The sequence below is a fragment of the Xylona heveae genome (genome assembly GCF_001619985.1).
Source record: "Xylona heveae TC161 unplaced genomic scaffold L228scaffold_2, whole genome shotgun sequence".
Lineage (NCBI taxonomy): Eukaryota > Fungi > Ascomycota > Xylonomycetes > Xylonales > Xylonaceae > Xylona > Xylona heveae.
In genome coordinates, this window is record NW_017264194.1 from 695753 (window position 1) to 709354 (window position 13602).

General features: G+C 49.5%; 4 protein-coding genes across 4 annotated transcripts; 2 read left to right on the forward strand and 2 right to left on the reverse strand.

Moving 5' to 3' along the window:
* Positions 1 to 30: 30 nt before the first annotated feature.
* Positions 31 to 1815, forward strand: L228DRAFT_236184 (hypothetical protein; the record flags this gene model as incomplete). Its single annotated transcript, XM_018330804.1, has 1 exon — positions 31 to 1815. The coding sequence occupies one exon, from the start codon at positions 31 to 33 to the stop codon at positions 1813 to 1815; it is 1785 nt and encodes a 594-aa protein (XP_018190602.1).
* A 936-nt stretch (positions 1816 to 2751) lies between these two features.
* Positions 2752 to 5275, reverse strand: L228DRAFT_243830 (SSrecog-domain-containing protein). The gene is made up of 8 exons (XM_018331779.1): positions 5221 to 5275; positions 4936 to 5158; positions 4360 to 4865; positions 4055 to 4294; positions 3864 to 3995; positions 3573 to 3806; positions 3426 to 3498; positions 2752 to 3354 (listed from the first exon to the last, which is right to left on the reverse strand). Coding segments are annotated over exons 1-8 (1701 nt in total). The 5' UTR covers positions 5223 to 5275; the 3' UTR covers positions 2752 to 3063.
* Positions 5276 to 5920: 645 nt separating this feature from the next.
* L228DRAFT_236186 (hypothetical protein) lies at positions 5921 to 6853 on the forward strand (the record flags this gene model as incomplete). The annotated part of the gene is made up of 1 exon (XM_018330805.1): positions 5921 to 6853. One exon carries the CDS (start codon positions 5921 to 5923, stop codon positions 6851 to 6853), a length of 933 nt encoding a protein of 310 aa, XP_018190604.1.
* A 1328-nt stretch (positions 6854 to 8181) lies between these two features.
* On the reverse strand, positions 8182 to 13354 carry L228DRAFT_60746 (hypothetical protein). Its single transcript, XM_018336761.1, has one exon. The coding sequence runs from the start codon at positions 12984 to 12986 to the stop codon at positions 8331 to 8333; it is 4656 nt and encodes a 1551-aa protein (XP_018190605.1). The 5' UTR covers positions 12987 to 13354; the 3' UTR covers positions 8182 to 8330.
* Positions 13355 to 13602: the final 248 nt, after the last annotated feature.

Here is a 13602-nt window from a genome sequence, read left to right on the forward strand (position 1 = left end):
TCAAATCTTTTCAATAATTTTTAGACAACAATGTCGAATCCAAACCCTGGTGGAGCGCCGGGGATTGAACAGCCTTCTCCCTCCCGCAGAGGAAAGGACATCCAACCTCCGAGCCGCAGCTCGAGTCTCCGCTTTTCCGCAGGGTCGGCGGGGTCTCCTGGTAAACCAAAGCCGTTGATGCCGAATTCTGCTGATACGCATGAACACGTTGAAGATCAAACTCAGATTGCTACCTCGCACGCGAGGGAGCCTCCTATTATTGACTCGGAGACTAATGCTGATACCTCCGCTCTGGACGAGTTTCTGCATCAGTCTTCCCAGACCGCGGCCCTGAAGAAGAAAATTCATGAAGAGAAGCAGGCCATTGCCGAGCAGCTCGCAGCTCGATTCTCTCGAACTTCTCTTGATAACGACGCCAGCGGTCCCTCCACTGAGAACAAAGATGTCACAAAGAGAGTAGTTGACCCAGAGCATGCTCATCATGAATTGCCCTTCAGCATTGAAGCTGAAGCGGCAGATGCTGCATCAAGCCTGCTCGCTCTTGCGCATGCTAGACCTCAAACTCCTGAAGACACTCTTCATCCTGACCAAGATGCAGTCATACGCTGGTCTCGCCCCGGAGCTCACCATGCCGAGCGCGACGATGATCTAGCCATCAATGCCGAAAACGAGGATGAAGATGAGTTTGGGCCATTGTCCTCAACCCACGCTCACACTTCCCCAGCTGCGCGTTTATTGAAGCGTACCGAATCAGGGCGCAATCGTCGTGACGGACGGTATTTTCCTTCGCCGATTCCCAGACGCCATAACCCGGCTCCTTCGACCGCCTCGAGTGTTTACCCTCCAGTCTTCAACAGGACCGAAGTCGCGCCGATCTTTGCATACCTCGATCATCCTTCTGGAAATAACCTCGCCGGTGAACTCAGCAGTGCCAATCTCCAAGGCCTCGCTGTTCTCGCAGAAGACCCAGACCCCATCGGCTCTCATGAGACGCTTGGAGGCCCTAGAGACTCAGATACCTCAAGCAGCTTCCACGGCACGTCTGGCAATTTGGATCCAGCGTATGAGCTGCAACCCTCGAATCCTTTTATCGATGCTGCTCCCGGCTTGGATCCCTTTCAAGGTTCTCTTCAGAATACCACGAGCGGAAACCTGTTCACCGCGTACCGGGCCGCCCAGGCTGAAGGACGCGTTGTGGGTGAACTCACTTCTGAGACTGAATCTCAATCCCCATCTGACGCCAATTCTGCTCACTCCAGTCAGATTCATCATGAATCTCAAGACCTAGTCAATTTTCCCCATGCCGCTTTGGCCGTCCAGGCCTTTCCCGCGCCTGACTCCGACCTGGAGCCCTTCCCCGCTTTTGAAGATGAGGAGCCCCAGCCTTCCCTTCCCCCACTCAATCCCGTCTCACCTCTCATTGATCCTCTGCAGATGCACCCCGTCACTCCTGAAGATCTTGAGCACCTCCCTGCGTCATACTGGGAATCCATTGCTCGTGAGGCCCAAGAGGACCTTGACAAAGAAGCAGCGGAGAAGCAGGAGGACGAAGAAATAGAACCCACTACTGCAGAGCCCGGCGGCGCGTTCAAGAAGTCAGGAAATCCTGGCAAGAAAGGCCTCAGGAAGCGTGTCACCTTTAAGGAGGACGAGCTACGCGAATATGCGAGCCGCAGGAATAAGAAGGGAAACCTCTTTGAGGAGCTCAAAGTCTGGGTCAATCGCCAGATTATGAAAGCCAAGACTCGAAAGTCGTGGACCGGTCTGGTGAGCTCCAAGCGCGCGAGAAGAAACATTGCGTTTAATGAGTTTTGAATGTCGACGACTGTGGAAGCTGAGTGAGAAGGTGATGGATGACGATACGACAAGAATTTGACGACGGGGAGAAGTGAAGATACAGTCAGAAGAAAGAATTTGTTGATGAGGGAGCGATTATCCGACGTTGAGGGGATGTTGAGGGGATGTTGAGGAGATGCTGATGATGAAGTGGTTGAGATGAGAATCAAAGGCAACCTTTGACAAGTTGTTGAAGACACATTTCAAGGAGATGTGAAGGTGCTTTGAGAGTGAAAAGTGGTGTGAAGGTGGTTTGAGACTCCACAGAGATTTGAAAGTCATTCGAGACAGTTCGAAGCACGGTCTTTGCATGTTGATCATTCAAAAAACCGGGCAGATCTGATTATCGCTGATGGATCACGGGATTCTAGATGAATCTCGACTGTTGGCTAGGTGCCCTGACAGCTCCATACGATTTGGAAACATTCTTTTTCATCTCACATTTGTATCTGGGATGGGACTACGAAAGCGAAACAACACTTGAGGTCTGGAAAGAAAAGCGCTTTGTTTTTCATGCTTTATGTTTATTGCTCGAAGGCTCTCTACTTCTCTGCGAGTTGCGCAATTTGTGCCGTTTTCCCTTTTTTTCTCTTTGCTTTTTTACTGATACGTTGCTCTTTGTATGTTGCTCGTACATACCGCATTGCCGCAGTAACTTACTTTGAGCCGTCGTTGCAATACCGCTTAGTTTCGAGGAATAAATTTGCTTTTTACAATTTCCACGGCTCAATGTTCTATGAAGTGATAGAATTACGAATAAATCGAACAGTCGTTGAAATCTCATCAAAAATCACGCCTCTACGTCGTTGGAGCTGCTCGACTACGCCATGCAGAACCCTTGATTTGACCAGGATATGTTTGTCCATACGGCAAATACGAGTAGGAAGCTGAGAAGCGGAAAGAAGAAAAGATAGAAGTCGATGGAATTGTGAAATGTTACCCTAAAAATAGTATAAAACAGGAGATGAAGACTACCATTTTTTAAAAGAGAACCTGAGGTGACGCCGTAGTGAGATTCACCAGAGTAATAAAAAAAACCAGATCTCACTTGAGAAATAGAGAAAGAGAAAGGCCTAATGAAAAGGGGAAAGAAAAGAATGGCAAAGGAAAAGTTGGAAAAATACACAGTCGGGAAGATGAGAATGAACCGCTCGAGAAAAAGAAATGGTTGAAAAAAAGGGACGATGAAAATGATGATGAAAAGGCAGTGAGAGACCAATTTCACCTTCACCTGTCAGTCTTGCTCTTCTTCTTTGGTCGCGCTGTTTCTTCTTCTTCCTCTTCGGCATCAGAGGCGTCCTCGGCATCGTCCATCTCGGCATCACTTCCGCTGCCGCTACTTTCATGGGCAGAGTCGTATTCTTCCGCAACGTCAGACTCGGAGGAGGCGTGGAAGTCTTCGTCGACACTCTCCTCGTCTTCGTCGGCGCTGCCACGGTCGGCGCGGGCACCAACGACGTCTTCGTCGCTGGAGAGCATGTCTTCTTCCTTGAGAGCAGCTGCGATGAGTGCACTCGACTGTAGATGAATTTGTGTTAGCAGGCTGATATTTGCAGATTATAACAGAGAAAAAAGGGGAAAGAACATACGTCATCGGCCATTTCATTCTTTGTTCGTAGACCCTTGGCCTTGAAAAATTCCTCGAGAGGTTGCTGCTCCTCACTGTAGAAGGGGGGAAGGATGTTAGTCCTGAGAAAGGAATATGTGGGCAATTCGAGGAGGCAGGAATCACATACCGATTGATGTTGCTGAACTGGTGCTCACCAGCGCCGCCCTTGAGGGTGACGGTGATGTCGAATGTGCGACTGGCGGAGATGGCACCGCCGACACGGGACATGGTGATGCTGGCAATGTTCTCAAAAGAAATGTACGTTGCTGGCTTAGGGACGAACATGAAACTCTTGTCAAGACAGAACAGGTGTCCTTCGTTGGCCTTGATCGAGCACTTGACTCCAGATTGCTGGTGGTGGCTGAAGAGAGGGTCAGCATGGATTTAGTTTGCGAAGAGCAAAAGCACTTGAACGCACCTGACAAAGTCCTTGGAAGGTGTGACGACCTTCTTGCCGGACAAGCCGCGGAAGACTTGGGCGATGACCGCATGGATGGGACTCTCGTAGTGCGGCTGAAGCTTGCCGCTGTAATTTTTTTCGAGCAGCTCCCTTGTGAAAGAAGTCAGAAAATTTGTATTTTAGACGAAATCGAAGGCCGCGAAACTCACTCGGTCATGTTCAGGTCGATAGTAACCTCCTCCTCACGCTTGAACTGCATGACAAGGAAGGGATATCTCGTCTGACCTTGTCGCAGGGGCGGATCCAGGCCAATGGTAATAAGGGTGTGGAGATCGTCGGGCTTCGGGAGAAGGAGGAACTTTTTGATGTTTTCGTATTGGATCTTGTAGTCGTATGTCTTTCCACGGAGACGGAACGAGTTTTCGTACATGTCAATATCGAAACGTCCTCTATAAAAACATTTATCGCATCAGTATTCGGTCCAAATTCAAGGATTGGCTCGTTCAAAACTGACCTGGGTGTGAGATGGAGAACATCCAAGAAAGTGGCAAAGGTATCACCAGCAACCTCGCCAATCTCGGCCTTCTCCATCAAAGTATCGTAGAAGAGATTTGCGGCATTCTGCTCTTCCTCTTCCTCTTCACCAGCAACCTCGCCATCTTCACCGTCCTTCTCCTTCTTTGTCATTGTCGTGCCGGGGATATAGAATCGCATCTCTACCAACTCGTCGACGCCTGCGCCAGCCTTACTGCCCCGCCCTCGGGCGCCTCCCAAGTGGCCATTCGTACCGGAGTCGGAAGGATTCGAGAATTCGACCGCCACCTCATTCTTGCCAGCTAAATTAGTGTTGGAGATTTCCGAGTAGGGAATCTCAAAAGCAGGACGGTTCTGAACGTTGAATGTCAATTCGGCCTTGCCGAATTCTCCCTTGCCCCAATTCCATCCACGTAGGGCATGCTCCTTATTTTCGAGATTGACACTGTACCAGTGTTTGAATGTCTTGCTCAGCCGCTCAAAGTCCTACAAAGGTTTCCCTTTATGTGAGTCTTAATGCGGCGCAAAGAAACTATACAAGTGTTCGGGCACTCACCTCTTGCTGAAAACCGTCAAGCTGAATGACACCTGCTGTTCGAGACAGCACTTTAAGCTCATATCCTCTGGCCGCGCGACTCCACTGGGCCGAGCCGATGTTGCTTGCATCAAGCGTAAAAGTATCGCCGCCACCAGAGGGCCTCCAGCCCATGCCGGCGTCGTTGAACCGACATTTGCCGGCCTGCTTGGAGAGATCCAGGTAGATTGCTTCAAAGCTCTCCCTGTGAAAGACATTACATTAATAAGGCGATTGCTGCAGTATGTGATCTGAAAAAATACTCACATTATGAAAGAGTGGCGGAGTGAGTTGAAGGTGAGAGCAAGATGTTCAGGAACTGGATGAAGGACAAGCTCTTGAATGTTCCTAGTTGGGTAATCAATCCATTTGCGCGTAAGAGACACGGTCCTCCAATAAGACCATTTGCGCAACGCGTCGCGTTCAGTCACGTGAAGGTCATCTCACATAGAATCAATAGAGATACGGAGTACCAATATAATTTCACCTGAATCAAAAATAATCTTATCTTGCCTCTCAAATACTATATAATTAGAATCTCATTGTCATAATTCAGTTCTTTGACTTTAGAGGACATTGATAGACATAAATGGGCTGTGTTGCCGGCCGCTTAGTCATCCATTCCTTCATGGTGCGCGACTGCGACAACAACAATATGACTTCACACGCATCACAATAGAGCTCGAACATCAATAAACGCCTATTGTTGGAAGGAGATATATTGGAAATTCTTCAATGATCTCAATTACAAGATAAAGCTCATTCTGAAGATTTATCCATCCTCTTGCCCTCTCATAGGCACTTCTCCTTCACAACCAACCGACCTCAGCCTCGCCGTCTGAAGCTCTCAGCCTTGCAGCTACTGAGCTACTAGCTAGAGCCCCTGACCTCACCAACTCCTCTTCAACCTCTCCGCAACACATAAATCCTCATCAAACTCCATTGAATCCTATAACCTAATCGCATCATGACCGACTACGCCAAACTCAAGGTCGACGAGCTGCGCTCGCTCCTCAAAGAGCGCTCTCTCGCCCACAACGGCAACAAGGCTGAGCTCGTTGCGCGTCTCAAGGAAAGCGACACCACTGCCACCGGCGCGACCTCGAACGAACCATCTACAACAGCCGCGGCCGCGTCAGGACTTGCGCCTCCTCCCGAGGACGAAATCGACTGGGAAGACGACGCCGGCGGCGCAGATACTGCTTCGAAGCCCGCAACCAGCGAACCTGCCGCTGCGGCCGTCGCAGCTGGAGGCGTCGGCACCGTAGCCAATCCCACAGCTGTACCCAACCAACAAGTCGACATTGACCCGTCAACGACACACGACTTGACAGTCAAATCGCCCGGCGAACCCAAGCCGGAGGTTACATCTCCCACCCAGCAACCCACTGCCGATGCGGGCAAGCCTGAATCCGCCGAACAACCCAGCGCTGAACCTACTGAAACGCCCGCCGCCCCGGCAGTCGATTTCACTACCGGCCTCGCCAAGACAGACTTGGAAGCCGAGCTGGAAAAGCGGAAGAAGCGAGCTAGTCGGTTCGGCATCCAAGAGAGCGACGAAGACGCGCTGAAAGCAATAGAGCGAGCGAAGCGCTTTGGCACAGGCACCGCGGACGAGCACGCTGTCAAGGGCCTCGATGAGGCGCTCCCCGAGCGAAGAGGCAGGAAGCGCAGTCACGAAGGTGGTGACCTTGAGCAGCGCGGCGGCCGCAAGCGACGCGGTCGTGGAGGCCGCGCCGGCGGTGGTGGTGGTTCTGGCGGAAGAAGGAACGGAACTGGAGCTGGACCTGGCGCTGGCGCTGGCGCTGGCGCTGGGCCAAAGGCGGGACCGAAGATTTCAGAAGAAGATAGGAAGAGGGCAGAAGAGCGGAAGAAGAGATTTGCCACGACGACAGCTTAGGTTCCTTGGTCCTTTTTTTCCCCCTCCCTTCTCTTTCCTGTCAATTTTCAAATCTCTGTCTTTCTCTTCCCCGTCAATTTACAAATCTCTGTTTATCTCTTCTCCATCAATTTCCACTTCTCTCTCTCTCTCTCTCTCTCTCTCTCTCTCTTTTTCGCCTCTCACTTTCTACTGTCCCATTTTGTTGTTGTTGTTTTTTTTTCCCATGGATTTCTCTGATCCTTCACGATCCACATCTTCTTGTCTTTCTGTACTCCTTATCTCTCTTTTCTTCTGCTCCCGACCCAGATCACTTTTTGACTACTCCATATCTCGCAAGAGGCCCACTTTAAGCTCCAAAACATGATACTCTCGAGTAAAGTAGTAGTAGAAGAAGAAGAAGAAGAAGAAGAAGAAAGGCCGTCAGAATACTAGTTCCAGTCTCAGGAAATTTTTTGGATTCGGGAATACACAAAGTATTTCTCCTTTCTCCCTGGATATCTGGATCGACACACTTGAATTGTACTACACACCCCCATGGCCCGGCCCTGGATTAAACCAACGAAGTGTCATTCGGGTTACTTATTCACCGTAATCCCTCCCAGCGTTGTCAAACCAACAAAAAAGGGGGGGGGGGAAGGAAAAGGAAAAGCTGTATTCAATATTCTTATGTTCATACTATATTCAATCAATCCAATTGATCTTTCATATTTCAAAATCATCCATATATTAGAGTGGATGTGGTTGAGGGGAAAATCAATCTGCTTCAACAAAGACGACATGTGCGTTAAATTATTCCGTCAAAAAGTCATAAATTTAGCTTCGATCTTTCAGAGGAAAAGAAACTGAGAACTATCAAGCGAATTTTCACATGCTCAGAGAGAACCCTCAATTTAGGTTTCCAATCTACTATATGAATTCATTATCACTGGTATATATATTTCCAAGTATCCGCCGTAAAGGGGATCAGGGGGGACAGAAAAAGAAGAAAAAAATAGAAAAAATAACATGGTCCAGCATGCTGAAGCTCCATTTGACAACGTCACAACGTCAATATTGTTGTTGCTCATGGGCTGTATTACTATCCGCCATTAATAGTTCCCGTCCGGCGTGTCCAAGAAATATTCAATTTCTTATATTGGAAAGAAGGTATATCCGAGAAAAGGCACAAAAAGCCTGGAAGACAAAAAATAAACAATAGAAGAAGAAGAGAAAGGGGAAAAAACGGAGAGAGAAGAAGGAACAAAACAAATCGCTTGCAATGCTGTCGTGAGATTCCCAAAATCTAATAATGGTGTCGTAATCGTAATCGTAAAATTTGAATCCAGATTCGTAAAAGTGATCTTGTGCCTTGGCGCGACTTGCAACCAAAATCACAACTGCTGCCGCAGAGAATAGCTGCCAGAAAGGGATATCGTTGAATTTTCGTATGTTCGATTCGTATCGGTTCGGAATTTGTACAAATGTATTATCGAGTTTGGACTCTAAAAGGACGTAATTAAAGCGAGACTGTACGACGCCGTGGCGTCAACGGTTTCTGCGCGTAGCAGATAAACAATTTAAAATTGGTTCCCTCCTCTTCGCATTCTTTCAAGAGTTCCCTATTGTTGAATAGCGTCCCAGACATGTCCACGTCGCGCGAGATACACGTCTCATAGCAGCGACTATACCACCAGCGTCCGACTTTGGCTACCATTTTTGCAATCCCAACGTCACCTTCTTGGGAATGGTCTCGGAGCATATCATCCAGGGAATAATTGGCGCTGTCAAATGAGCCAGCTCGCGAGTCAGCGACTTTGCCTGCTACAGGAACACCGAGCAGACATCGATTGAGATTCTCAAAGCCTCGCCGACCTAGCATTTTCTGGATGCTGTCGGACGCAGACTTGAGAGACAAGTTTGGATCGGCGGCCTGCATTCGTACTTTGAGCGTGCGTACTGCTCGGCGAGCTAGGGATCCCATGTTCATCATATCAATGTCGAACCCACTAAATTCAAGGTAACCACCTGGTCGAAGAACACGCTTGGCTTCGGAAATGGCGTGGCGAAAGGCGGCCTCAGAGTTGGCGGTTGGAAACCGAATGACAACAGCTGTGAAAAAGCCCCGAGGAAATGGAAATGGGTTGGCGATATCGGAATGGTAGATTTGGCGATGGTTGTGCGGTGGTGATTGTAGGTCCGATCCATGCTTTGCGTTAGACGCGCTGGTACTGATTGTGGTTGGGCTGAGATTGTAGACGGTTGCGTTAGGGTACGTCAATGCGCAGTAGAATGACCAGTCGTCGTTTCCCAGCCCGTCTAGAATGAGAAGACGATCTTGATTGTTCTGCTTCAGGTCTGCATGGGCTGGACTGAAGAGCACGCGACCGAATGAAAGCCACCTGCTCGTCATCAATGCACCAAATCTCAAATTTGCAAGGTGTTCAAGCTTCATTGGTTCATCTTTAGCCTTTCTCGCAAACTCAGTATCGTGCTTGCTAGCCTTTGCCAGGGTGTCGGCACCTCCGTTAGATCCGGATTTGGAGTGGATGGATTTGGAGCTGCTTCGGCTGCGTACAGACACCTCTGAGGGATCGTTTAATGGATCGATATAACTGTTGTTGCGCTCACCATAGCCCGAAAATAGATCAGTAAAGGACATGGGCGACGAACGCTTTGAATCCAGAGGTGCTCCCTGATCAGGAGCAGGCCCGAGAGAAGTCTCTCCTTTTCTTTGAGTATTGTCTGCTTTTGATCTAGAGAAGAAAGCGGATTGGGTCTCGTCGCCTAAGAGACACTGTGCAGATCTCTTCCTCTGAAATGAAGATTTGGATTTACCGTGTCTGCGCCTATTCGACGCCAGGACATGGTCAATCAGATCATCGTATTCTCCCCAAATCTCATCTTCGGTAGGCGGCTCGTGAGGAAGTGGAGTAACAGCGGTGGTCGCTGCCCAACTTGCACCTGAACTGCTAGAGTAAGACACTTCAGAGTCTTTCCGACGCGGAAAGCCAAAGAAATCTGGGGCAGGTAGGGGATTTGGGGACGGAGAGGTGGTGAGTGCTAGCTGGCTTTGCGTCGCGGACGAGGCAGGTTTGTTGGGGCTACATGCGGCGGGCAATACGGTGGGCTTGCCTTCAACTTCGCCATGCGATTGACCCTTCCGGGAGCTTCCAGGTCGGTGCATTTTCAACTGCGCAGGGGTAGCAGGCCGTGGATTGGCCCTAGCAAAAGGTCGCGAAAATGACTGTGCCGGGAGTGTCCGCTTTCGATCCCGCTTGGAGACCACAGCTGGGATCCGTCCAATTTGCGGGAGGCGACTTGGTCGCGTTCCTATGTCACCAGCAGACGGCGCTTCTTTAGGCAGGAGAGAGGGTTGCAAGGTTCGAAATTGTTCCGATGTCGGTCGATGCAGCTGAGAGGGGTCTCTCGCAGATGAACCTGGAGTTTGCGGGAACGCAGAGGCTGGAAGGTCTTGGTCCGAGGCTGCTTTGCTCTTATACCAGTGCGATTTCTGGCCCGATTCGCTATGCCCATCAGTGTCTGAGAGTATCTCCACCTCATGCATTATATCTTCAAGATCTTCAGTTTCATCTACTTCAACAGCGTCGAACATGGCGTAGTGAGCAATCGGCCGAGAAGCTAGGTCACGCGCATCTCCCATAGATTCTTCGTCTGTATCTCTTTCTGCGGGCGAAAGATGGGCCCTTTGGAAAAAGCTCCATTTCCGACGCAGTCGTGGCGCTGGCGATGGTTTCAATGGTCGGAGAAACAGGCCTTCCTTTCCTTCTGGAAACAAAATAGTGGATGGCAAATTCTTATCTTCTCGTGGCAATGGCCATTTATTAGAGTTAGAGCTGCCTGGAGAAGATGGAGATTGAGAGAAGATATGATTTTTTGCCATACCGCCATGCTCTGGACTGGTGCCATTTGCAAGTCTCGGCTCTGTGGATGATCCACAAACGGTAAAATCCGGAATGCCAGGTGTCTCTGGTGAGATAAGAGAAGGTTCAGTATCTATACTCATGCTCCGCTGTGAAGGCACCAGTCCAGGCGTGACGGCCTTATGAGACAGCAATGAGGGCCTTCTACAGACTGTAGGAGCTTCATGAAAAACAGCGGATTGTTTCGATATATCAGAAACACTTCGCTGTGAAACAGCACCAAAGCCATCAGCCACTGAGCTTCGTCCACTGTGCCTCAGATGACCAGGCTCCTTTCTTTCAAGAAGCTCGCTGCCACCTCCTCCACCCGTTATGACAACAGGCGAGAGTCTCTCAAGGAAAAATTCGTCCAGAGGTAGATCTTTTGTGCTGTTCATACTTGACTTACGACTTGATGTGCTACGAACGACACTGCTAGTATTGCTCTCGGCACTTGTTGAGCGAGTCCAGCTACCGCTGCCGCTTGTTGTGCTTCCACTTCGACCTCGCATCGAGTACTTTTTGTAACCTTCATGGCCTGTTCCTGCAACTGGACCTTTCTTTGGGGCCTTTATTGCGTTTGCTGGTCTCTCAGAAACTTTGGAATCACTCTGCGTTCTTGGCCGTAGGCCAAAAAATCCGAACCTTGATATTGGTTTGTTGCTTGAATCCGTGGATGTAGATCTTCCTCTGTCGGAAATCTGATGCTCATTAGAAGCTGAAGAAGTGAATTTTTGAGTGGGAGGATGCGTTGGTGCATTTATCGGCCGATTTGCACGCGTAGACATTATGGTTGTTGATGGTGCCGCCTTCGGCTGACTAGATGAGATATCGGAAATACTCACTGACGCCGAATCGCGCCTAAATATGGAACTCAAGCTAAGTGAGCTTGAAGAAGAGCTCCTACGATGATGGTTCGAAGACTGGAGCTTTGGTAAATTGCTCTGAATGATAGGTGAGTCCTGCTGCAGGTCAAGCAGCTGGGTTGTCCCGTCCCGACTCGGCCTCGAAGGGCGTGCGCCCGCCATCAGCGACGCCGACCGCGGTAAGGGGATGCTTTTTGCTAGACCATTCGGGTTTTGAATATTTCCAATTTCACCGTCGGGTATTTCGCTTCGCTGTTTCATGTATTTAATGGAAGATTTGCGCGGTGGTGGGCTCAAAGACGGCGGAAGAGCGTGCTGCTTCTTGCCTTTGTCGCTGCGGTCACCAGCCTTTATGGTGGATCCGGAAGAGGATGAGGTCAAGGATTCGCGCAATGATGCAAGGCCTTGTGGATCTAGAAGTGTATTGTCTCGTTCAGGCATGAGTTCCACCTTTCTTCTGGTCACTGGCGGTCTACTCCGTGGAGGACTGGCCCTTGTTCTAGTGGTTGAGCCTTTGAGCGGCATGATTATGCTTGGGGAATAGGATGAAATTGACGTTGGCGTCGAAGTCCGACTGAAAGGTCCTGGTGAATCGGAATACCTCGTGGAAGGGCTTGCAGAGAGAGCATGTATTGAGGACGCTGGGGGTGGAGCCGGCGAACCAAACCTTGTAGTATTATTCAAATCCCAGAAATAAGATGGCTGAGAAGTTGCATTGGCGTCAGGACTCAATGAAAGCAGCGTCTCAGTCGTCGTCGAGGGAGGCTGTGGTTCGGAAGATGACGTCGAAGTGATGTCTGCAACTGGCGAAAACGTTCGAGCGGGACGAAGTAGGGAGTCAGAGCGTGTTGGATACATTGGACTTGTAGTGAGATTTTTTGGCGTTGCATTCCGTCTGTCCGTTCTTGCTACTGCTTGATTCACCATCGATGGCTTTCGCCGCAAGCCCTTCGATGGGGCGTTGCGGTCCATGGTGTCGGACTCAGAAACCCCGCCAGCATTTCCCCTGCTCTCTGGCTTAAGAATGCCGAGACCAAATCGTGAAGAGGCTGCAGAGGTCGATGCATTTCCTGATGAAACGATAGGGTTTGTTTCCCTTTTCACAGGAGTAGTTGACGCCAAAGAATCTCTGCTCAAGTATGCAGGCTTCAGCATCGAGACTCTTCGAATCTGCTTCTCATGGGATGGTTTCCTTGCATTTGGTATCGCGATGTGGCTGGCGGTGGGCACGGAGACTTGTGTTCCAGGTTTAGAGGACGAAGAGATGGCAGAGTCTGCCATACCAGCATTGGGTGTGGTCTTGATTCTGAGCATTGGGTGTGGCCTCGTTACTTTTGAACGTGAATCAAAATCCGAAGGGAGGGCGGCCATTTTGGATGATCGCATAGTATCAGAAAAGGCTCTCAGTGGTGAATAAGTTGATATATTGTGCTTGCTTCTTGACCACTTGTATGGAGGAAATATTCATCAAAACATCCTCAACTTGTGCAAAGGGCATGCCGCCAAGCGTTGAACGGAAGTCGCAAACTCTAGACTCGCTCAAATGCAGTTTAGAGAAGTCGTTCCCTAGGTATTGAACGGGCTACCTGTCCAGGAAAATTGAGATTCTTTTGACTGGCAAAGCTTCCGATCCAGAAACTGTCACGGAGGTCATGTAGATATGTCGTTTATACTGATATCCAGTGATGTGTGGCGAATTTGTCGTGGAAAATGGAAATTACAATACCAGGGTCCTCTTCTAGATTATCGAGAAAGAAATCGGCCAGCGATATTTTGATCCAAAGAAAAATAAAAATTTGCGTAGGATTCAGGTTTAAGGAGCGCTCGAAAAGTGTTTGTGGAACAAGAGACGGTTTAAACCGAATGTCTTAGGGGTCGCGGGTCGAAGGTCAGAGGTGGGGGTGTGACGGTGTGTACCAGAAAAAGAACCAAAGCCACTGTTCTTCCGAGCACCCAGAATTCGAGATTGAAGAATCTCCAATGATGATTCGTCTTTCCACAG

Bases quoted from the DNA above. Each gene is read 5' to 3' on its own strand.
- L228DRAFT_243830 (XM_018331779.1), bottom strand. The intron at 3,807-3,863 runs GTGCGTTCAAGT...CCCTCTCTTCAG, and splicing joins CCTTCCAAGGACTTTGTCAG to CCACCACCAGCAATCTGGAG. The intron at 3,355-3,425 runs GTATGTTCTTTC...ATTCATCTACAG, and splicing joins AGAATGAAATGGCCGATGAC to TCGAGTGCACTCATCGCAGC.
- L228DRAFT_60746 (XM_018336761.1), bottom strand. From the start codon at position 12,986: ATGCGATCATCCAAAATGGCCGCCCTCCCTTCGGATTTTGATTCACGT.